Source organism: Penicillium malachiteum (genome assembly GCF_028827825.1).
Source record: "Penicillium malachiteum strain IBT 17515 chromosome Unknown utg000005l:1.0-9002435.0:326005.0-9005861.0, whole genome shotgun sequence".
In the NCBI taxonomy this organism is placed as follows: domain Eukaryota; kingdom Fungi; phylum Ascomycota; class Eurotiomycetes; order Eurotiales; family Aspergillaceae; genus Penicillium; species Penicillium malachiteum.
This window is the reverse complement of record NW_026643099.1, coordinates 3,040,738-3,064,875: the sequence shown is the minus strand read 5'-3', so window position 1 is coordinate 3,064,875 and position 24,138 is coordinate 3,040,738. Positions and strand designations below refer to the sequence as shown.

General features: G+C 46.1%; 7 protein-coding genes across 7 annotated transcripts; 4 read left to right on the top strand and 3 right to left on the bottom strand.

Moving 5' to 3' along the window:
- Nucleotides 1-1,196: 1,196 nt before the first annotated feature.
- N7483_011142 (putative neutral amino acid permease) lies at nt 1,197-2,946 on the top strand (the record flags this gene model as incomplete). Its single annotated transcript, XM_057094569.1, has 4 exons — nt 1,197-1,448; nt 1,528-1,670; nt 1,743-2,796; nt 2,866-2,946. The coding sequence occupies 4 exons, from the start codon at nt 1,197-1,199 to the stop codon at nt 2,944-2,946; spliced, it is 1,530 nt and encodes a 509-aa protein (XP_056940540.1).
- A 671-nt stretch (nt 2,947-3,617) lies between these two features.
- On the top strand, nt 3,618-5,121 carry N7483_011141 (glycine decarboxylase subunit T; the record flags this gene model as incomplete). Its single annotated transcript, XM_057094568.1, has 2 exons — nt 3,618-3,997; nt 4,062-5,121. 2 exons carry the CDS (start codon nt 3,618-3,620, stop codon nt 5,119-5,121), a joined length of 1,440 nt encoding a protein of 479 aa, XP_056940539.1.
- Nucleotides 5,122-8,069: 2,948 nt separating this feature from the next.
- On the bottom strand, nt 8,070-10,933 carry N7483_011140 (ankyrin repeat domain-containing protein; the record flags this gene model as incomplete). Its single annotated transcript, XM_057094567.1, has 2 exons — nt 8,070-10,814; nt 10,838-10,933. 2 exons carry the CDS (start codon nt 10,931-10,933, stop codon nt 8,070-8,072), a joined length of 2,841 nt encoding a protein of 946 aa, XP_056940538.1.
- Nucleotides 10,934-11,852: 919 nt separating this feature from the next.
- N7483_011139 (uncharacterized protein) lies at nt 11,853-13,178 on the top strand (the record flags this gene model as incomplete). Its single annotated transcript, XM_057094566.1, has 1 exon — nt 11,853-13,178. One exon carries the CDS (start codon nt 11,853-11,855, stop codon nt 13,176-13,178), a length of 1,326 nt encoding a protein of 441 aa, XP_056940537.1.
- A 568-nt stretch (nt 13,179-13,746) lies between these two features.
- Nucleotides 13,747-16,470, bottom strand: N7483_011138 (uncharacterized protein; the record flags this gene model as incomplete). Its single annotated transcript, XM_057094565.1, has 1 exon — nt 13,747-16,470. One exon carries the CDS (start codon nt 16,468-16,470, stop codon nt 13,747-13,749), a length of 2,724 nt encoding a protein of 907 aa, XP_056940536.1.
- A 1,818-nt stretch (nt 16,471-18,288) lies between these two features.
- On the top strand, nt 18,289-19,638 carry N7483_011137 (uncharacterized protein; the record flags this gene model as incomplete). The annotated part of the gene is made up of 1 exon (XM_057094564.1): nt 18,289-19,638. One exon carries the CDS (start codon nt 18,289-18,291, stop codon nt 19,636-19,638), a length of 1,350 nt encoding a protein of 449 aa, XP_056940535.1.
- Nucleotides 19,639-19,837: 199 nt separating this feature from the next.
- On the bottom strand, nt 19,838-22,614 carry N7483_011136 (glycoside hydrolase family 92 protein; the record flags this gene model as incomplete). Its single annotated transcript, XM_057094563.1, has 6 exons — nt 19,838-20,555; nt 20,604-21,153; nt 21,220-21,359; nt 21,409-21,731; nt 21,780-22,417; nt 22,479-22,614. 6 exons carry the CDS (start codon nt 22,612-22,614, stop codon nt 19,838-19,840), a joined length of 2,505 nt encoding a protein of 834 aa, XP_056940534.1.
- Between the last annotated feature and the right edge of the window lie 1,524 nt (nt 22,615-24,138).

The window sequence follows — 24,138 nt, the reverse complement described above, 5'->3', positions numbered from 1 at the left end:
ATATATGGGAAGATATGTGAATATTTACTGTTTCAAGCTGTTATTATATTTCAGTACTATATATTTCCGTTTTATATACATCTTGATTACGCGATATATTTCAATATTTACTGTATATAGCCTAGTGTGAGAAAAAGAAATTATAATTTCTGGCGAGAACTTTCCGGACCGACCTCCGTAAAATGGATTCACTTGTTTGATCCCAACCGGGGATTCCTGTCTCCGAAGGACTCCATTCGACTACCCCTGCTTGCGGGGCACAACCCAGACCCACTTTGGCAAGTCGTAGCTTCAGCGGAACTCGATATGATATGCGGGCGTTTTTACGGAGTAACCCCTTCCCTCGTGTTTCCCCTTTTTCTATCGGAGTGGAACATGACATTTGAATAGAATGCTAAACATAGCCAGACTCTCAAGTTCAATTTTTTCGATTGGCAATATGCTCAAAGAAACCATCATGGTACGCGAGCAAGCTACATTTACATGTACCCCAATGTTGATACTAAGGTGGCCCGATCGCAAGCCTTTTGAGGGGCGCAACCGCCTCTCCCGGCTGTTTTTACCTTCTGGCGCTGCGCCAGCTGCGCCATGGCTTGATATTTGGTCCCATTGCGGCTGACCACTGGACATCACGTCATGCAATCCTGACCGGATCGACGTTTTATCATCATTTCCGGTCGCATCTCCCAGTGGGGAATTTTGGAATTCTAAAATGACAGGTATCCAGTATACCCATTATTACCATTGCATTTTATTAGCCTTTAACTACTGCACTCTCAGTGATACGTAGCCCGGTATACCAGATACCATCTTGGTCACCGTGGCTCCTTTTTTTTTTTCGCTTTTTTAGAATTTATGTTTTCTTTGCTTGTTTAAAATCCTGCCCTCGCGCCTTATACCTTGTATTACTATCCCATTGCGACTCTTCGCCCATCGACGGATCTCGTAGGATTCATTTGCCCTAAACTCGATCCGCTGCACGATTCATGTTGCGACAATATTGAATTTACCTCCAAAATATCGTTAAGGAGCCCAAAGCAACAGTTTTTCCTAGAGTACACTCTACAATAATCTGTCGGTTTCAATTTTGTACATTATTCAACCGATCAGTTTATGTATTCGAAGGCCGTCGACTCCGTTCCTTTTAACTCCACTGAGTACCGCCAGCAGCGACTTATTCGCTCCTTAAGTTTAAAATGGCTCGACCAGAAGACAACACAATGGAGGATTATCGCAGTGCCGAGAATGCCAGTGACCACTCTCCTGATCTGAGTGACAAGCTCAACCACGATCCCAAGTTGAAAGATTTCGATGTTGAGGGACAGGGTCGTCGTTTGTCACACTCCCGGGTTCAGGTCGATTCGTCCTCAATCTCGGAGAGCGTTGGCCGTCAGATCGAGATGGAAGCTGAGAATGGTATCAAATACCGCACATGCAGCTGGCAAAAGGTAAGTTGGGGGTCCCTTGCGACTGGCATATGAATCAATGTGCAAGGCTCGCGGCAAGTGCTGATTGGTTTGGATATAGACTGCCGCGCTACTTTTCTCAGAGTACATTTGTCTGGCTATGATGTCGTTTCCCTGGGCATACTCTGTTCTTGGACTGGTTCCAGGTCTAATTTTGACTGTATTCATCGCGGGTGTGGTAATGTATACATCGTTGACAATTTGGTACGTATTGTTCGGATCCGAGAGTTTTGCTCCGAAAATTTCTCTATAATGTGTACTGATAGCACCACGCAGGAGATTTTGCCTACGCCATCCGGAAATTCGTGATGTTTGTGATATTGGCCAGTATCTGTTCTGGGACTCCAAGTGGGCTTGGTGGTTTACTGCAGTCATGTTCCTCCTGAACAACATCTTCATTCAGGGCTTGCATTGTGTCGTCGGATCCGAATACCTCAACACCATCTCAAACAGCGGCGCCTGCACTGTCGTGTTCAGCCTTGTTGTAGCAATCATCTCTTTCTTCGTGTCGTTACCACGTACATTCAGCGCCCTTTCAACACTAGCGACATTTTCCGCCTTCTTCACATTCATCTCCGTCCTTTTGGCTATGATCTTCATTGGAATTGAGGGCCACCCAGCCGGTTACCCTGAGTATGGTGAACCTCTGGTTCTTGCAATTCCGGCTAAAGGCACTACCTTCGTGAGTGGTATGAGTGCTTTCCTCAACATTAGCTACACCTTCATTGGGCAGATTACTTTGCCTAGTTTCATTGCTGAGATGAAAGAGCCTCGCGATTTCTGGAAGTCTGTAACTGCAGTGACTATCGCTGAGGTGATCTTGTTCAGCTTGGTTGGATCTATTATCTATGTCTACACTGGTTCACAGTCTGGATACATGACTGCGCCTGCTTTTGGCTCCATTTCAAACGAAACATACAAGAAGGTCTCCTTCTCCTTCATGATTCCTACACTCATCTTCCTTGGTGTTCTCTATGCCTCTGTCTCAGCCCGTTTCATCTTTTTCAATATCTTTGACGGAACACGCCACAAAACGCAAAACACCGTGGTTGGTTGGGCCTCTTGGGCTGGAATTTTGGCCGTTCTTTGGACTCTCGCCTGGATAATTGCTGAGGTCATTCCATTCTTCTCGGACTTGGAATCCATTATGAGTTCGCTCTTTGACTCATTCTTTGGCTTTATCTTCTGGGGAGTCGCCTATCTTCGCATGCGGAGAGCTGATCACGGTCCCGACTTCTACAAGACGCGCGGTATCCGGGGTTGGCTGGGTGCTATCTTCAATGTTAGCTTGATCATCATGGGTCTTTACTTCCTTGGCCCTGGTACTTATGTGAGTTATCTCTTTGACAGCTTTTCGCCCTATCTGGTTCATTCTTCTCAGTCACTAATTCAATTCTAGGCCTCTGTTATGTCTGTCGTCATCAGCTACCGAGATGGTGATGTTGGTGGAGTTTTCACCTGTGCCAGTAATGCACTTTAAACCCTGCGGGGCGGGGCTTCATGACTTTATTGTTCTTTTATTCTCGCTTTCATTTGATCGAACTTCGTTTCGTTGATTCTCATATCATACTTCTTGCATTTGTCTGGGCTAATAACAAGCCGGGACTGAAAATCATGATAAGACGATTGGTGCTAATTTTAAGATATTTCTGATCGTAGATGAGAGTTTTATCTCATCTTGAATCACTATCAGAATCTGTAATGTCTTTTTCTCTTTGGCGGGCATCTCCGCTGGGCAAATACATACTAGTACCTGAGGTGTCGGAATTATGCCCAGGTGTCCCGGAGAGTGTTGGTTGCCCATACGATGGCCTTCAACTTTGCATATAACTTGAAGAATTCAACTCCAGCTAGCCTGAGACTTTCACTGGCTATTTTGAGAGCTATTATCATGCTTCTATGAACATCATTATAGTACTATTCGAACCCATCTACCAATGCTTTCTATGCCAAGCACATATATCACTTATCCGGAAAACAGCTATCTGCTGACTCATCTACATGCGGGCGCTGAGAGCTCCTATCTACACGTGACTTTTCCGCAGCGCTTCTCCGAGGGCGGAGGGTTGTCTGTGGTCCTCTTTTTCTCTCGTCTTTCTTCCCTCCTTCTTTTTTAATCTATCAATTCAATTCCCATAGCATTGAAACATAATGGCTAGCGTTCGTACTCTCAAGAAAGGTGCTGACCTTGTTGCTGCGAGAGCAGCTGTCATTCACGCTCCCCGCGCCTCTATCTGCTCCACACTATTGCGGCGGGAGCTATCAACCGCCTCGGTGCGGTCTACAGTTCGTGTGCCCAAGGCTCAAATTGCCATTCCAGTTACACAGAGAAAGACTCAACTTGTGCGATATGCTTCAAGCTCGAGCGACCCTTTGAGCAAGACCCAGCTGTATGATTTGCATAATACTCACGGCGCCAAGATGGTGCCCTTCGCTGGGTTCTCCATGCCTCTTCAATATGCCGACTTGAGCCATGTGGAAAGCCACATGTGGACTCGTGAGAAGGCCAGTTTGTTTGATGTCAGCCACATGTAAGTTTTCATGCGTGATATCCTTTTTATAGAGCTCAATGGGACCTAATTGGTAAATTTTTAGGGTTCAACACCACCTGAGCGGACCCGGCGCCCTCGAGCTTCTCATGAAGATCACTCCCTCATCCCTCGATAAACTCGCCCCGAACACCTCTACTCTCTCTTGTCTTTTGGAGGAAGGTACTGGAGGTATCATTGACGACACTGTTATCACCCGCCGTGGTGAAGACACTTTCTACTTCGTCACCAATGCCGGTCGCCGCGCCGAGGACTTGGCTTTCTTGACCGCGGAGATCGATGCCTACCGCTCCAAGCACGGAGCCGACAGCATCAAGTGGGATATTCTCGAAGACCGTGCTCTGGTCGCACTGCAAGGTCCCCAGGCCATCAGCGTCCTTCAGCCTCTCATCAACTCCGCCAATGCCTCCGCGGCTGAGACTGACCTGAGCACTCTATACTTCGGCAACTGCCGTGAGCTGCACCTGACTCTCCCCGACGGCTCCGCCACTCCATCGCCTCTCCTGATCTCCCGTACCGGCTACACTGGCGAAGACGGCTTCGAGATCTCCATTCCCACCTCCGTTTCCGCTAGTCTCCCCGAGCAAGTCGTCAACCTCTTCCTTCAGAACAAGGACTCAGTCCGTCTGGCCGGTCTCGCAGCCCGAGACTCTCTCCGCCTTGAAGCTGGTATGTGTCTTTACGGCCATGACATCTCCACCGCACAGACTCCCCCAGCTGCTGCTCTAGGTTGGGTCGTGGGTCGTGACCGCCGCGATGCCGCAACTGCTACCTTCAACGGTGCTTCCGCTATTCTCCCTCAGCTCGCCAGCCCCAAGACAATCAAGACACGCCGTGTCGGTCTTACCGTTGAGAAGGGCTCTCCGGCCCGTGAGGGTGCCACTGTTGTCGATCTCTCTGACCCTGCCAACCCTGTTGAGATTGGTGTTGTTACCTCCGGCCTGCCAAGTCCCTCTCTCGGTGGTATCAACATCGCCATGGCCTATGTGAACACAGGATTCCACAAGAAGGGTACTGAGGTCGGTGTGAAGGTGCGTAACAAGGTTCGCAAGGCGAGCGTTGTTGGTATGCCTTGGACTGAGAGCAAGTTCCACCGCCCATCTTAAGCGTGGTCAACATGCTTTGCAATTCCGTTATACTTTATGAATCTTTTAAGAGAGCGTGGTGATTGGTTGCACTTGTATATAAATTTCTTTTTCGCAACCTTTATTTTTGATGTCCAGAGGCTGCCTGGGAAGTGTTTTCAACCGCTAAATGCATGTCTTACTTCAACAGTCAGCGTATATGTCCTTTATAGCTTAAAAAAGCTATACAAATTTTATTATCCCAGTGGAAATTTCATCATTGATCCTATTTTTGATTCTTAGTACATACTAATAGTAACTTGAAAGGGGAAGCGTCATTGAGCAGCAAGCTTTCATTTCAGCGTATCACAGGTGCATAATGACGGCATCCCACTCACCTGGGCAGGTTTCTACCTAGTAGTATACATTTTGGCAGTATCAATAAAAAAGCATGCATTGATTTAGTCTTGTCCTCAAGAAGCATTTATTTCACTTCTATCTATGATGTAGCACCTGGACCACCTGCACTGGCAGCCTGAGCTGGCTGATCAGCCCGAGATCTAACGCAGGGCAACTTATCCCATCTCCCCTTTGCCCAGTCAATTACATTCCCCGCATAATACGCCTAGGAAGGCGAGAACCTCAAAACAACGTGTACCAATTCTACGCAGCACCACCGGTTAGCAAAGCAATCCAAAAGGTCTAAGCTGAACCACCCAGGTGTGTAGAAACAACCAACAGGAACATCTAGACTCCCAGTGGGACCCTCACTGGCAACATCTGAAAAGGAGCTCGACGACTCCGTGGAAGAACTGGTCGAGGGCTCTGAATAGGAGTATCATGCCTCCAAACTTAAATGCTTCAAGGCCCTGGCCCACCTGAAGGTCTTCACCGCATTAAGGAGGTTTCTTTGGTCTCCTTGAGGCCTGGATTTGGCCACTCCGGGCAGAGGCTTGTTGCATTTGCGCGGACAATCTTGGACATGAATGTTGTCATTGCGTCTACAATACTATTAGCTTACTGTCTCATAATCTGAGGCTTCCAATGGCCATCCCTTCACTCACTTACTGGATGGATTGAGAGGATCAAGAGTACGGGTTCGAAGGTTGTAGGTAGATCAGGATTTGAGATTGATTTCCTTGGTACTTACTCTTTTTCTTTCCCTCCTCTCATACCAAGTCTTACTTTTGTCAGAGAAGGTGCTTGGGGAAGGGAAGGAAGAAGGTGGGGGAACCGGTGATATACAGCAGGTAGAACAGGCTGGTGGTTCCATGTTCCAATTACAATATCTTTCCCTTGCTGCTATTCCCTGATTTAGCTATCTCTTACTTTGGTTATCTCTCACTTTAGTTATCTTTTACTTTAGATAGTATCTATAGGGCTGGCAGTTACCTTTATCTAACTATGTAGCAGCTAGCCTCCCCCTCTAGGTAATCATATAGGTAATCATGTATATAGGGAACCCTGTGGGTACTTATATACAAAGAGGTGTAGGTCATTATTTACCCGTAGATGCTACTGACTTAGACTAAGACCTGTACTTAAAACCTTGGAAGTATCCATGTGAGTATCCCTGTCTGAGAGAATGTGGATACATCTGGCCAAGCACTCAGGTACTGAGGACATACCTTTCTCAATTTCAAATACTCGCAGTGCCGCGCGAGGCGGGGTGTGGGGACTTGTGAGTCGTGAGTCGTGACTCGTATATTAGTCAGTAGCCCCGGGCCGGACTTTCAACCTTGGTTTGTCCCGGACTTCCAGATTGAATACATCATCTTTATCCATGAATGTCTCCCACTGGTAATTTCACCGCAAGCCACTGGCACTAACACCATAACACCCCATCTTCCTTTTCTATCATCTCTTGCTTTTCTCTTAGTATCTTTCTCTCACTCTACTATCAATATGTCGGCTGATTGAGTCCTCCCACCCCTCCTATCACCCCTATTTTCCTCTGCTGTAGTAGGAGACCACTTTCTTGAACTTATGCGCAGTATCAAACAGACCTACAAATTCAATTCACTTCCTCAGCTCAGACAGACCATTTCCGATCTACATGACGATCTCCTTACAAAAAGAATCCACGATCAATACGTCCTTTTCCACGGTCTACCTTTGGAATCTTGCTTGTCGATCTCGGAATCAGTATCGAATCAGTTGAAGTTTGCGAGATGCACCACTTTCCACACTGTTGGTTTTCTCATTATCCGCATTATATCATCCCGGTGTCATCAGTTCGCCATTTCTGAGATGAACAGAATAATTGATTTGGAACTACACAGTATGGGAGCTGCCAAATTTGTCAATCAAGGCAGATCAACAATCCACTTTGAGGGCTGGTCTAAAGAAGCAGACGCTGCCTGAATGCCATGGAGGATTCACGAAATGGGCGCCTCCTTAATCATTCAAGTCGGCATGTCAGAAAATACACAACAGCTCATTCTTGACTCAAAGTGGTGGTTGCAGAATACCGTAGATGTTTTAACAGTTATAACTATTGAGCTGAATCAAGATGATCGCAGCATAATAATTCGTCATTGGGTTAAATCCACAATACGCCAATTTACTCATTCTCAATCTCCGATCGAAGAACTTGATAGTATCAAGATAACAGAGAAGCAGGATGGAGGATTTGAGATCACAAAGGACTTACGTATATCTTGGAACATTTTTGCAAGGGGGGGCTCCAGTTGGGCAGGAACAAGATCTTAGTGTTTCTAAAAGCAAACCGGAAGACATGGCCGAGATTGTGTTTACCTATATGAACTAAAGCAAAAGTTTTCCTATTCATAGCTTTTACTCTTACTAGTAGCAACATTTGAATGATAAAATGGCTATTGAATCCTCTTTTATGTTCAATCTATTATAGATACAGGTTATGATTCCTAGATAGGAGTAGTAAGTTGAGATGGCGTCATGGATTAAGCAGCATAGGATAACATCAGGAATCATTCACAGCTTGCAAGATTGTGTTAGAAAGTGTTGAAGTCTCATGACCACCTAGCTATTCCATACTTTGTATACTGCACATGCTTCCAAGAACCAATATAGGGAAGTAACACTTCCTTCAATCTGGCCTTGGAGTTCTCATCCAGTCGTGAGTGTAAAAAAAGATGCGCCATCTCTTCATTGCCAGAGGAAATAGTCATGGAAAGTACACTCCGACCACGATTATTCTCCACATCGATATTCACACGCTCACAGATCAGGAACTGCTCCACGATACCAATCTGCTCACTCAAAATCGCTCTGTGGAGAGGTGTATTGCCCTCGACATCTTTAGCGTTCACATCCACTTCGTCCAATTTAAGGAGTAGAACTGCAATCTCGAGGAGTCCTTTTTTAGCCGCGATGTGGAGGGCTGTTTCACCTCTAATATTGGCACAAGTGACATCAAGCTGACGGCCCGTATAGATCTCTTTGAATATGGATGAGTCGCCTTGTTCCGCTGCTATGAGAAGGACTGTGCGACCTTGTCCGTCTTTACGGTTGATGTCTAGCCCAGGAGCGTCAAGCAACAACCCCAAGGTTTCAGAGTGTTTTTGAAGAAGAGCTAAATGGAGGGCTGTGAGTCCCGCATCATTTTGGAAGTTGATATCCACTTCGTCAAGACTCAATAGGGAGCGAACGACATCAGTGTTTCCGAGTGCGGCAGCACACATTAGTGGAGTAAGGTCATCTTCATCGAGGTGATCCATGTCGATTCTTCTACTTTTCAGGACTTTAGTCAGCAGACTTTTCATCCTTGCTGTGTGGCTGACTGTGCGAGCAATATGAGAGTGCCAATACACTCTAGCATAATCGTAAAAGTAAAAGTCGCGCCTTGGGTGACTACGACACAGAGGACGGACTTGAGACAGAGAATTGCCAATATTGAAATCGACTTCTGTCGTTGATTTCGCTTTGAGTAGTTTGATTGCAAGTTGGCGAATGCTGGTTGAGGAGGAAAAAGAGGAAACGGTGGATTGAACGATCATTGATGCTGCTGTGCTAGCATCAACTCGAGGCACAAGTGTTCGTGTCAATTGTTTCTCGAAGACATCATAGTTCAAATACGTGATGGTGATATCTGCCATATATCCATGAGCAGCATCTAATGTAATAATGAATGGATTTTCAGCTGTTTTCAACTGAGCATCAGATCCCAGAAGGAATTGTTTCAGGCTCGGATGAACGAGTCGTGTGGTCAGCTCTTCTTCATCAATGTTGATAAGGCATCCGCAGGTCGCTAGCGTGGCATAAACATTATTCAAGTTTCGTGATGGATCCCATTCAGTGTCACCCGGAATGACACTTAAAGCCTCTTGCATCTCGAATATTGTCAATGGACGCTGCGCAGCAATAATAAGCTTCAGTATAGCCATTTGCTGAGACTGTTCCTTCCCATCAAGTCGCTGTAAAACACGAGAAAATGTCTCAGCAAGATCCTGTGGAAGATTCTGCAAGGATTGACGAAGTTCAAAGTCAGTTTTCATGCTGCACATTGTTTCAATTTGCAAAGCAGCCCAGAGGAACATTCCCTGAGAACCATTGAACAGAGCCTCTCGGATCTCCAGTATGAGTGTAGGGTCACCAACCACTAACTTCTGATTCTCAAGACAGGCTTCTAGCTCTTCTAAAATGAAGGCCTGGATTTCAGAGGTATTGTCTGGGATTGGCATCACGGTTGCATTGTCAAAATCTTCGAAGCAAAATCTTCGCTTATGGCTTGTTGGGTCTGAGCGAAATGAAACACAAAGATGGATGTTGACTTTCTCTTGAATTTTGGACAGCTCTGCAATTGTCACGACTCTTTCATAGGCACTAAGGTCATCTAGTCCATCAATCACGAGGAAGCATTGCAATCGCCGAGACTCAAAGCCTTTCTCGAGTAGAACAGCCATCTTGTCGTACTCATCAAGCTCAGCACATGGGATTAGGGTATCCAACAGCTCTGTAAAGCATGATGTCTCCAAGTTGCTCAAGATTTGTCGTATGAGAGATCCGATAATGGTGCGACTCTGCAGTGTCTTGGCCACATCATGCCGGCAAAAGAAGTAAGCCACTGGGATGTCCTGTGAATGAAGATATAAATCATCCACCATATTTGCCAGCATGACTGATTTTCCTGACCCCAACTTTCCTGTGTAGACAAGTGTGCAGGAGATACAAGAGAGAGCTGGATCTTTCCAGGTTGTATACTCGGGACTCTCTTTGAAAAGTCTGGTAGTCCCTGCCTTTCGAGTTTGTTTCCAGATAACGGTGTGATCGAATTCAGAACAGAAGTTGAGAACTCTTAGTCGAGCATTGATCCTTGCTTGATGTGCATCATCATCCGATTTCCCAAGCTTTTTCCATAATGCATTCTGGAACTTCGATGTTTTCAAGGCTTCATTCTCAATTTTCTCCGCCATCAGCAATGTAACCTCCTCTTTAATATTGGTCGCCCATCTTTCAAGGTTTAGCTGGAAGGAGTTGAGCTCGGTTTCGTTTAAAGCTGCTGCTAACTGTCCCAGTGTTGATTTTAGCGAGAATTTTAGGATTTTCTGGCAAATTTGAACGATTGTAATGTAGTAATCACACATGTACGATTGAAGGTTTTTCGACCGTGGGTATAGAAGAGCCATTTTCTCATATCGTGGAGCTGAGCGACCGGCGACCATAAACAGCGTAGATAATTTTTCAAGATAGGATGAATGTTTTGTCACAAGCTGGACATGAATCAGCGCTGAGACCACAAGCGATCTCTCAGAGTACTGACCAGCAATGAAGATCTCACCGCTGTCCAAATACCACAAGCGATGATATTCTGAGATCCGCCAACGACGATATCCCCAAGCGCGGCAAATTGTTGGACAGCTTCAATCACGTTCATCATTCTAGCACCAAAACAACGTCGCTTAGATGCCAATGCCCGTTGATCTATCTAAGCAATAAGACGCAGCACATCTTGTGAAGTAGGTGGCTTTTGGTAGGCTTGCGCTTTTTCATTATGGAAAGATTTCTTTTGATCATTAGGGAGGTCAGCTTCAAACACTGAAAGGGCCTGTGCCAGACGAATCTCTGGCTTGAGGCGCGATGCTGTGGCTAAAGTTTGTGACATTTCACGACAATCGTCCACCTGAAAAAGGTGTAAGACATGGAGAGTTCAGAGTTTCAAGTTTTGGGTTCGGTCACCTATTTCATAAAACATAAAAGATGACGAACAGATTCCCATGCAGAGAGGCTGTGCAGAGGTGGGGTTGTCGGATTGATACGACAACGACAGCTGAATATTATAGGTGATTCGTGGAATTATGCCTCATGTACACCATGTAAACAATGCATTGGAACAGAGTAAGCTGTCACTTTTTGCAACGAATTGAGTATTTCAATTGAAATCATAGTACCTGAAGATAACTCATGAGTGAGCTCCTGCTCTTCTTGAACTACTAGGTACAACACCATTAAAATCCTCATTCCTAGTGAATGGGACTAGAGACTCATTTTTCCTCTGTCATTTGCACTAATACCGCAGAGAAATCTTCACAGCGAAAGCAACCGGGAAATAATATCCTATCTCATATCACGCGCCATCTATGTTCTGGCCCACAGTTAAGTTGAACTGATGGTACGGTTGTACGGTGTACCTAGATCTCATCTGAGGGGCTGAAGACTCCACCTCGGCCTCTCCGTGCGGGAAACAAGCGATCGGTCCAATTTGTACGCCTTACCTGTGGCTGTGCACTTAACAAACTCTTCTTATATTCTTGCGAGAATGCAGAGTTCTTTGAGATTATTCTGCTCCGAAGCAAATGGAGCACTCATCGCAATCTGTACGAGATGCGTGCACCTCCCCAGATGCTTTATTTTCAACGCCCCAGGATGATCTCCTACGCATGATCTACTGCGAGTTTACCCATGACATCGACCGTCTTAAAAGAGCATATTCAATTCGCGACGAGCAGTCAATATCTCGGACGAGAAACTCTCCTTCTTATATCCTATACCAAGCAGATTATGATGAAGTGAATCGAACGCTTGTGGGGTTCTTATCGCTACGTTGGATTCACCTCGGGCAATACGAGAACTTTGTCGGATCTCAGCCACACGATGCCCAACTGACAAGAGAGTCATTCAAATGGATCCAGGAGTTTTACAATGAAGTCATCGCAGACTCGGATGCGCTTTATGCATTGATAACCTCGATAATAATCAATGATTTGGGCAAAGACCCCCAATTGGCATCCGATTATTACGAGATGACCGGCACCGATATCGCATATCTCAATCACGATGCAATACTTCTGAAGGCCTGTCAAGCCGGGCTCATTTTTTCACTGGAAAAGTTGCCTCCTCAATATAAAGACGACCTTATCCGCGGTATGGAGCTCGGCGCTACATTCAACTTTGGTCAGATGGCACAAGCAGAAAATGTGCCCGCCTGTTTATCAGGCTTGTATCTCATGAAAGAACGCCCCAATTGCTTTCAGATGCGCTTTATGGAGCAGTTACTTGATATCGCGGGTGCAGCAGGACATATGGATTACACCTGTGCGAAGAAATTGATCCAGCCGATATTTGATTCTTATCGGAATGTTTATGATGCATGTCAAAGTATCATCGCGGGGACATCGAATACTCGAGCTGGATATGATATGATTCTTGATCGACGATCAGAGACTCTTCATGCAGTGGGATTCAGGTTGGTGGATATCGGCAACTCAGAGGACCGAGCTCTTATGCGATTGTTATGCATGGGAAATGTTGTGACACATGACAAGGCGTCTCTATTCCAGAAGACATGGGACTCTCTTGAGATGAGCACAAGGAGGGTGTTGGTATCCTCACTTAATATGGATGGCCGAAGTGGTGAACCTGCAGTTCAACCCACTTATATGCCTGCGTTCTTGAGTCGGATTAAAGATGAACGGTCACTGACGCATGCTTTATGCTATCTTGCTCGAGTCATGACTCTAGCACTGGCAAAGCCAGTAGACCCGCCGGCGTCGGTACTGGTTATGGAGCGGTCTTTGCTAGGCGTGATGAAGACATATGTTGAACCAGGTGAATTCGATAAAGACCCAGCTATCCTGGACAGGATCGATGTGCCTGAAGGGGTAGTCGCTGTAACCATATAAGACAAATGTTCCTCAAGTCTATCAATTTTTTTAATATTATTCAAAGGTTATATTGCACTGTTATCTCACAGTCTTGGAACTTTAAGCGTCAGCTGGTGTTTCGTACTGTCCATGTAATATGTACTAGTATTTCACATGAGTTTCTCACATTGCAGTTTCCGAGGTCCAAGGTTGACATCTTCGCTGGTAGGTACTGGGCAGTTTTGCATTTATCCAATCCGAGTCGTTACTACTCCTACATACTGATTTGTCTTCCGAGTCCTTCCAAGGTTATCCAAGCATGTAGCGGCCACTACCTAGTACCCCTTTAGCTACCCCTGTAGGTACTTTCATATATAGAGGGAACAGGTAACCATTCACCTACCGATCCATCTAACATAGGTAGGTAACAGTCCAGCCGAGTGTGTTAACAGCCCTGGAGAAAATTTGAAAAGATGATGTAACTACTGAGATTGATCTGAAAGGGGTATATCCATAATAAGTTGAAGTGAATCAGAAAAATAATACAAACTTGAACTTTACAACATTTGACAAAGAAATATTCCAGATGCCATGATACAAATGCTCATTATTTTGCCACTTGCTTCACGACAGGTTCTTTCGGCGGAGGTGTAGGGGGCGGAAGGGATGCAGAAGACTGCACACTCTCCATCTCATGGTTTCTGGTCCTTTGCAAGTATCTCTTCCGAGTACGGCCCACATCACCTTGACTAGCCAAACTAATCTTCAACCAGTCATTAGGTGTAGCACGTTCTTCTATCGAGCTCCGCATACGAACCACACACTCCCGATACAGGCAGTTTGTTTCAAAACGCCAGCTGCACAGCAGTGCTCGGAGCATGCCTCCTTCGCGACCACAGACCAATGCTACAACTGGCGGTCTCTCAGCGGCAATTACCGAGACGCTCATATCTCCAGTATCGACGATTGTGAACAAGCGGTGTGTGTCTGGGATTCCAAGAAGCTCTTTCTGTTTCTTCCAGTGTTCCGGGCCCAGGGGATCTCCATATTTATCACGGGGTTCGACACCCATGCGAATTGTCTCGTGACGCAGACTTCGAGAAAAGATGGTGCAGGATGGGGCATATGAGAGACGACCATTCCAGTTACCGTATATAGCCTTCTCGATCTCTCGAAGCGTCATCGTACCCTCAAATCCGACCAGGTGGTTCGATAGACCAGATGATCCACCACTGCAGAGCTGTCGTACCGCACTGGGGCTGAACCAGGAAATAATCCAGGAGATACCGACATACAGCGCAATACCATACATATATTGGCGAATGTTAATGGTCTCCGTACTAGTGTCCACAGATGCAAACGCGAGAGAGATGACCGTTGCGAAGAGATTGAATCCAGCTAGAAGGAACCACGCACCAATCCAGACGACAGTTTGAGAGATGTTCGCTCGGAATCCTCGAAAGTTCTGGACGTATCGCACTTGTGGGAAGCTCTTCCAACGAATGGGAATTCCTCGACAGCGATCCACGATGACGGTTGGTGCGAACTTGTCGTTGCCAATACCGACCACATCGCATGAAGGTTGAACATCCCAAAGGTGAACGGAGTACTGATCCCGGTCTGCAATATTCCGTAGAAGAGCCTCGCTACCAGCAACTGCGCATTTCTCTTCATCGTGTGACTTGATTGGGCCCTGGATAGTTTGCGTGTAGCTTGGCCACAGGCAGAGCAGACGTTCAAGCAGTCGGTTGCTATCATTTACAAGAGACAGCCGAGCAATAGCCTGGAAAGTATCATCATCGTCATCCGGTGTGATGCGATAAGATAAGAGTCCCATTGCAGCATACGCCATACTTGTTGTGGTGTATCCTTCAACATCTTTTCCAGTACTTAGCTGTGCCATGGCCTGGACAGCGAAGGTGAATAGCTGCAATTCACTGAGCTTGGTTCGGTTTGTATAGTGGTCAATGAGATGACAAATAGCATCTTCGTGACGTTCTGTGTTGTTATCCTTTGTCTCTGTCTCAGAGACTGGGGGAAGCAAAGGCCAGAAGCTTTGGTACATATCCGTCAATTCAACGTCGTGGAAGGTGTTCTTAAGAGCATCATTACTAGCCGACAAAGGCTGCGACCATGAAGGCGTGATGCAATATCGAACTTTCTCAGCGGCCAATAGGACCTCAGGCAATGTCCAAATACGGTTTCCCCAAATCCTCTTCTCCTCCTCACTTTCTGTTGGTAGAAGAATATAAACTCGCTTCGCGCAACGCACCGCATCGCAAATGGTGTTGATGTCTCTAGCCTCTTCGGCCTTAGTGTTATGTGAAACACAGTCGGTGTCCAGCCAAAAGGCCTCGGTAGGCTCTTCTTTCGGACCCCGAGTGGAATTTTCGTGCTCCAAGATACTCTCAGCCACAGTATGGAAGAATGGTCTCAGTGTATCATCATCTGCGGCGAAGTTTCCACGCGAGAAACTGAGAAAGACGTATGGCTGGAGCATGCCGGTTTTCGGATCTCGAAGCTTGGAAGTGTCCTTGGCTACCCATTGACCCACATCCTTATCCCATACCACTAAGCGACGAGGGATGGTGAGTCTCGTTATGTTCGACTGTGGTCGTGGGTTCTCGGGCGACTGATCCAAGATATTGATTGCATGCTTAGGCCAAGCCCAGTTTACATTTTCGTAATATTCATAATCGTCACCACCGTCGGAGCTCCATGGCTCTGTGATGACTTGGACTGAAAGCAGCCCTTGTATAATCCAGGCAAGTGTCAATGTGAGGAATATTGACACGATATGGTGCATGATCTTGACGAAAACCCACCACACTCGTCGCGGGACACTTTTTTCGTGTTGTTTCGATTTCAAATGTTCCTCTTCTTCCAAATCATCATAACCAATATCGTATCTTTCCAGATTGAAGGGGTTCAAACAGAGTTCAGAAAGTCGAATGATGAACGGAGTTCTGCCATCGATGCGGGCATGACCCCAGTGTCGAGGTCGAGAATCATGTCGTGCCTCCTTAGTCGCCTGTACAACTAATCGACGCGGGATTTCTTTTGTTGAACTATAGTATGTATCGAGATCTGGAAACTTCTGATGCTCGTCGTCTCCGTTGGGATTGAGGTATGATTGTTTTGAGTTGATGGGTTGTTCGTGTTCGAGCTCTATAATGCGATCATTGAGCTGGTCGGGGGTAAGTTTCGCTGGACGGCGGAACTTGATGCCAGGAGCCCAGCGCCAGTGACCGTTATACTGCTTTTCCAGGTTCTTTTTCCATTCATCATGTCCCAGCTTCTCCTTGTTGCTGGAGGACTGAGCAGCACCCATGGTGATAAACTCGGTCCAGTATGGACACCGGCGTTAAAGCTGAAGAGATGGTGGGGTCATCGCCGTCTTTATTGCTTTCAAAGCACCCCGTATGGGGTGGATATTGGTGGATATTGCGATCAGTGGCCCCCATCTCTATGTGGAGGCTCAGGGGATACATGCAAGAGCCAACAAGACTAATGCAAAATGCAGTGAGATCAACACACAAATCAACCTGACAGTCCAAGAATAGCATTGCTTTGACCCCAAAGTTGATTGCTCAGACCCCTTTTCTCGTGGAAATCCTGCATGCTAACCATTTTCCGCTTTGGTCTGTACAGTTAGTTCATATTTGCGGCGTGGGGCCAAGGGTTACGGCATGATCCTTTCGGCTTTGGAAAACCCTATTTTTGAAGAATAATCCAAGTTATTGGTGTTTGCTAGATTATCATGAGAACAGTCACTTCATCTAGAGACTTGGGCATGGGAACGAACGTTGGGCATCGCTATGAAGGATATAATTTTCAACTTGGTTCTGTTCCGCTCGAGTTTAACAGCCTAGAGGTTGAAGCGCAAGGCTGACAACCCTCAAGGGCCTCAAGGGGTCATATCATGATCTGCATTGGGCTCCTCCTGGGCTAGATTTCTAATATTTTCAAGTTGCTTAGACACTCCATCGTATGTAATCAGTCAGTTACCTGAGTCCTACCAGTTTCATCTCTGCAACAGGATGGTTCTGATATCATGTCAGGTACTCTGTCAAAATACGAGGCAAAGTTCTCATGTACTGGCTCAATACGAGGCCAGACTCGAGATCAACAGTGCTCACACCCATCTGAGTGTGACTCAGTGGGGTCTAAAGCGGTGCAGACCCTGAATTAGGGTCAAGGGCTGACAGCGGACGAACCAGGAGTTCCATGGTACGGCACGGCAATTTCCACATCTCCACTTGATGGCACGGATCTTCTGACCATCAGGGATTTAGTGCTTCAAGTTCAAATGTTTGTTATAATTTATCAGTCCGTACCCATAAGAATGGACTGGATGTCTCAGCCGCACTTTTCTTCTCTTTTTTTTTTGCTCTTGGCTAGTAAGCAGCCACAAAGGCGCTATGTCTGGTTGGGCAAGGTGTGAACTTTGGGGTTAAGAAGAGATTGTACATGTAGTAGACTTGATAAAAGTCCGTCATCATGTAGACAATAATACTTTCTTGGGATGCATGAGCAATGATCAATAATCAAAATGAGTAGTTACGTACGCGCAGGAGAGATGCAGTTCGGGCCGCATTTTCAAGTTCAAAGTTGAGGAGCTTATTCTCGCCAAGTCTATGGAGTCCCATAACACAGCCACGCGGCCAGAATACCTTTTTCCTATAATCAATTTTGACCACCTAGCTCACCGCCAGTTGCTTTATTATTATTATATAGGAGCTTTAATAATATGTAAGGCTAAAGTAAGACGAAGTTAAAGTAAGAGATAACCAAAGTAAGAGATATCTGAGCCTAAAGTGAGAGATAGCTGAAGTGAGAGATAACTAGGTAGTAATATATACGTTGTATGATTTTCTTTTTCCCCTGCTATAGCCTATATGTATATAGGTTTTGACCTCGTACTAAGTGTTTCCGCCCCCACATGCAAAGAGCCCACTTGATTACCTAGTTATTTAATGTGGCCTTGTATATGTGTGTTTATTTGGATTTATCCATTCACCACATCATCACTGTAAAAACCTGCGAGATGCACAGTGGAACCTAAGTCAGAGTGAGGCTTATGACCAAAGGCAAATTAAAATAGCCTAATTCAACCCCCTCTTGGAGTCTCGAGTTCGAAAAACACACTATGTATCCCTGGCATCAAACCCTCAAGGCCTGGGCCAATGGAACAGGCCTCCGAATCGATGCATTAGGTCTTGTCACCCTCCTAGGTGCCGAAGAAATGGATCGCAGCATCGGAAGACTGATGCCAAGTGTGTATTTTGACTATCTCCCACTACTAGGCGCATTCATTGTCTCGGGAGACCGATTCACAGAAAGGAAACTCGGTTATGCGCTATACAATATCTCCGCCGGTATCGTCACAACAGAACTATCTGGCTGGTTCTCGCGATGGCTTCGAGCACAAGAATTTCACAAGATCCGCAGTAAAGTGACATGGGAACTTGTGGATCGACCTCCCAGGAGAAAGGCATTTTCCGTCCGCTTGTTTCTCATCAGTGTTCCGCTTTATGGGATAATTCTCGTGCTTTCAATTTTGGCGGCTGATTGGTGGGGATTTGCAAATGTTATCGCTATGATTATCTCGGTATTTGTGAGATGTGTGCAAGTCGCAGAGAATCAAGCTGGGATTGATGAGAACATTCGCCTTGCTGAAGACGAAGCGAATGAGAAACTAGCGAAATATGAGCAGGCGAAGAAAACCACGGAGATGCGTCAAAATAATCCGAATGGTGGGGATGTTAAAATGCCGAATCGCCCAAAGGATCTTGATCCTGTCAAGGTAGTCGTGGTGACGGATGAGTCTAAAGTCCTGACGATTCATGCTCCTTCGTTTCTGGTGAAACCTGCTTTCACCGCGAATCCTCGCATATCAAACCCAAGCTTTTATCTGGCTTGTCGGATACTTGGTTGGATTGCCTTTGCGGTCCATGTTATCAGTATTGGTATGGCAGCGCTGTATACACAGATCTGTACTGTGGTATTGATTATTTCTGCGACCGTCCTGACAGCCTACAAAGTTGGCTGTGAGGATTCGCAGCTCGCGACTTCGATTCAAAGCAAGCTGCATCACACAGAAGAGGAAGATAAGGAGTGGAGTTGCTGGGTCACGTCACGATTGAAAGCCACGATCTCCTCATACCCAGAGGAGTATTCTGAATGGGAGCCTGCCAAGCCAGAGCAGGTTAATTTGAGCCCAAAAGAAGTCGAGCCAAGGCAGAAGGTGACCTCATGGCCATGGAGTCAAGACAGAACAGCGACCGACTTGGAGAGCTCAGCGCCGAAAAGAAAGCCACGAGTAATCCAAGAGAGACGACAAGATCTATTCGCTTGGCTGGATTTGACACCAGAGGAAGACGAACGCATGGTAGCCTGGCACATGATCCCTCATAGCCAGGATTGGAAAGACGTGTACCTGGAGAAGAAGGAGATCCACCGCCGGAGGGTAAGAGCCTCTCAAGCGGTATCCACGTAACGAATAAGGATTATACGACTCATGTACATCTATTCTATTCATGATCTCAAACGCAGCGAAGGGATTCTCGGGAATTTAATTAGATGGAGATTTGAAAAGCGACTCATGTAGCTGAATCAAGGCAACAATGCACTGTACAATACTAGCATCTCCACACATGCAAGGACTAAAGTCCGTAGTAACTCTATCAAGCTACTTCTCAGTGTCCATCTCTTGGCCCGTGAGTATAGCGATTGAACTGTTTAGTGATCTGTCCTCCAGCAATGAAGGGCTCTCGTTTCTCCAGGTTATCATATCCACCAAGTCCCCGTGCTTGAACCCCAGAAGAGGTCGATAAAGAAGGTGGCAGGTCATCAGCGCCCGTACCCCACGTAGTCTCATTACGGCCCAAGACAAGAACCAAGTCCTGTCCTTCAGTGAAGAAGTCATGATCCACCCAATTACGAGTGTATGGTTGTCCATTCAGAGTAGCCGACTGAATAAAACCATTACCACCAGTGTTATTCAGTGAGTTGAAGTTGGTCCAGTTAATCACCTTGACAGTCGCCGTCTTGCCAGTGAGCGGCGAAGCGATGCTGACAGATTCAAAGAAAGGAACGGTAATCAAATAGACGCTCTGTCCTGGGTTCGGGAAGAGACCCATCATGGACATAGCGACAAAAGAACCCATTGCACCCGAATCATCGTTGCCGGGTAGACCGGAAGGAGTTGGAGAAAAGTATTCTGGGATGTATGTACGGACTCGTGCAGTGGATTTAGCTGGGCGACCGGCGTAGTGGTATTGAAAGACTGTTAGGAACGCAGGCTCGTTGCCAATATAGGTGATATTCTGATCATGTAGGTAGTCCAGACGCTTGACAAAGCTATCAGGGCCCCCGAGAAGAGAAATGAGCGCGGCCATATCGTGAGGTACGAAGCTGGAGTAAATTAGTCAAGTCAACGATATGAATGTGAAAGGTCCTTACAATTGATATTCCCAAATACTCGACTCAAAGGTCTCCGCGCCAGTATTCTGGAGTGAACAAATACTTCCACTGTTATCAATGTTCGAGCACTTGAGAGGATCCTGATATCCCCATGTCTCATTGAGATACTTAGGCTGGAAAAATCCCACAAACCCTGTATTGGTTTTATTGAGGAAGGAAGTTTGGTCACTCTTGAACAAAGTTCGCCAAAATCCTGAGTTGTTCTCATATTTCTCAGCATCGGCTGTTTTATTCATTCCACGGGCCATTTGGGCAATAGCAAAGTCGTTATAAGAGTATTCGAGTGTGCGTGAGATGCTTCGGGTCATGGTTCCAAAGCCCAGGTAGTCAAAATCCTCAACGGGGATATAGTTCAGCTCTTTCCAACTCTGAAGTCCTCCACGGCCTTCATTTGACCAGTCATAAGGTTCTTCTTCAGCATCTTTTTGAACAGCAGCGTATCCATAGTCCCAGTTTATGCCATCAGTGAGACCTTTGACATAGGCATCCGCAAGGATGTTATCAGCGTTTGAGCCTCCTTGTGTATAGCCTATAGGAGTAACGCGAACAATTAGTTAGAACTGGGTCTCAAATTGGACCACGACACAACTCCTACCTTTGCATAAAGACATGCGGCAGTCAGGAAGCCAGCCAAGATTACGCTGTGTATCAATCAACGATCGAACCATCTCAGCGACCGCGCTAGGATCGGTCAGAGTGAGGAATGGAATTTGAGAGCGGAAAGAGTCCCAGAGGCTGATCATAGTAAGCACAGGAACATTAATGCAGAATAATTATCACAAACCAATAGAATGAATCAAAGTAAGGCTCCGAGCTTGTCCAGAGAGGATTCTCGCCAGTATAGTTTTGGGGATTCACCATGGTACGGTAAATGCCACTGTAGAAATTAGTGAGAACAGATGAGTCGACACCGTTTGTTGAAACACGAACTGGACTCATTTTCTCAGTCCATTTATCCACAGCCGCTTGTTTCGTAGCTTCAAAATCAAAGTCACTGATCTCCGACTCGGCATGGACACAGGCTTGGTCTGGGCTGATAAAGCTCACTCCAACACGAGCCTGAACCGTACCATCTGAAGGAGTATTGAAGCGAACGAATCCACCACCCTAGGACCGTTAGCCCAGGAACTTTTCGGAAAGGTCAACTGAACTTACTGGAAGAGGATAGCCATTGATACTCCTTGAGATCTTCAAATCATGAACATCAGAACTAGCCCGGGCATCCACAAAAATACCACTATCTCGTAATTCGCCAGAGCTCTTGAAATCAGCACAGAAATGAAGCGTGTATGTTCCGCTACCAAAACTAGGCAAGAATTTTGCACTGCCAGTCATACGTCCAGTTGAGTTGTCAACCGAGATAGTTGCATTATCTTGTCGTGAATCAGACAGGTCCGAGAGATCCAAAAGAACCAAGGGACTAGTAGCATCTGTGAAATTAAAGCGAAAGAGTGTCGTATGATGGGCAGCAGTCATATCCACAGCAAGTCCCGAGGCCAACGAAATCGCAAAGTATCCCGGGTGCGACTGCACAGAGCTATTCACATATGGCGTAGCCCGCGCCTTTTTCGGGAAGACGCAGCCATCCACGGTATCATTCGCACACTGCGCATAAGCAAAGAGTGGGAAGTTTCCAAGAGATGGACTGCCTCCAGTACCGGAGTCATGCATACTCGAGAAGCCAGTCACATTGCTATTATCAAAGGCGAAACCACCCTGGTTGCTTTCCGAGTTTGTATCGGCCACGGCTTTGGCCATGCCATAGGGCAGAGTGGCGCCTGCAAAAACATTGCCTGGAAAGATTTAACCCGATCAGTAGATGGCTCGGCCCTAAATCTGCAGTGGGACCCTTACCTCCGTTGGCGGTGCCGATCAGCGGGTCAATATACTGGAGCACATCGTAATCATCAGGTGTTGCTGGAAGAGCAGCACTGACTAAATTCAAGCTGCTGGTTAGAAAGAGTGATAGCAGCACTCCACATGACGGCATGGCGAATGTATGTTAAAGGATGAAAAAGAACCAGGGTCTGGATCAGCGCAGGGTATCCGGTATTTAGATCTCTCCCCCTTTGACCCGTCGCGTCTTGCTTGTCCGGCATGCGGGCCCCTGTCGATCAACCCCGCGTCGCTGGGTTGCATTGAGGACCTCTTATCTGCAACAAAACTCCGTAGATAGATTCTTGTCGTGTGTGATAGGATGGTTCCAAAGCAGACTGGTGGGATTTGGGATGCACTGATCCGTTTTGGAGGTTTAGATTGGACTCTCTGCACGCTATGACCGACGCTTAGGGACTGTGTAAGGTCGCTATTGGGTGTGAGTGGAGCCGGAGATTGAGAATATGATCTGCTTGGAAAACGCCGTAAACTGAAGAGGTAGGTCTTGGGACTATAGAGAGTCAGGCGCATGCTCATATGCCCAGGTGTAGCATCAAACTTGAAGCGAATGTTACATGCCCATGTCAAGGCTGAAGATACTACTATTCCTGGAATTTCTTCCAAACATTCTTGCCATGCTAGAATGAAAGCCTTTTCCAGGGATAGTATTATATATCTACTAGTCCTACATATGACCACTTCTCTGCAGATATAGTGATATTATGTATCATACTATAGTATCATTTACGCATGTGGATAATCGCCACATTTGGGATTAATCTGACACATTTTCACCTCAAGTATTCTAATCAACTTGAAATTATGTATATACTAATAGTTCAACACTAAGATAGGGTAGGCTAGAAGTAATATCAGTTGACCCCGGGCCATAAGTACTAGTGTGCTCTCCTACCCATAGTGGCCAATTTATAGTATGTGGTAGTACTCACTAGCAGCACTCGTGGACCCCAGGTATAGTACTGGTCATTAATAAATGGGTATCTAGATTTTTGGAGGATTAGTATATTCAAGTATAGTATTCGGTATATCATAGTACATAGGCCGATATTTGCCAAAGAAATGAAGTCTCATGACATTATTTACTCTATAACAGCACTTTAACACTATAGGGATAGTTCCTACTGAGTACTCCGAGTCCGAGCCCCTTATGCAAACTTCCAGCCCTAGAGACGTCCAAGGTCAAACTTCCTCTACACATATGTGGCGCATTATGCAAAAAAACTTCAGGGTCTCACTCCACATAGCATAAAAAATATCCCATAAATTTTCATTATAAACCTTGGAATCTAGATCTTCTTCACACGGAGAGATTACCTCTCCGAGTCCGAGACCCACAGATGCCGAGGTAACTTCAGGAGAATCCACCATCTTCGCCTCCCAACAACTTGAACTTCAACTTTTGGTACTCAAGTGGATTCAATCCTAGTCTGGAAAATGCTCCGACTATCTCGTCCTTTATATTCAACTTCTTTTTCTTCACGCTTCACACCTCAGAGTCGCCGCTTACTCTCCCCTTTCTCCGCCCCTAATCACCGTTTCGAGTCTACCGGTATGCGCAACTCCGCAAATCCTAAAATTCTTAATGAGGAGAGAAAGAAGAAAAAGAGAATAAGCAAAT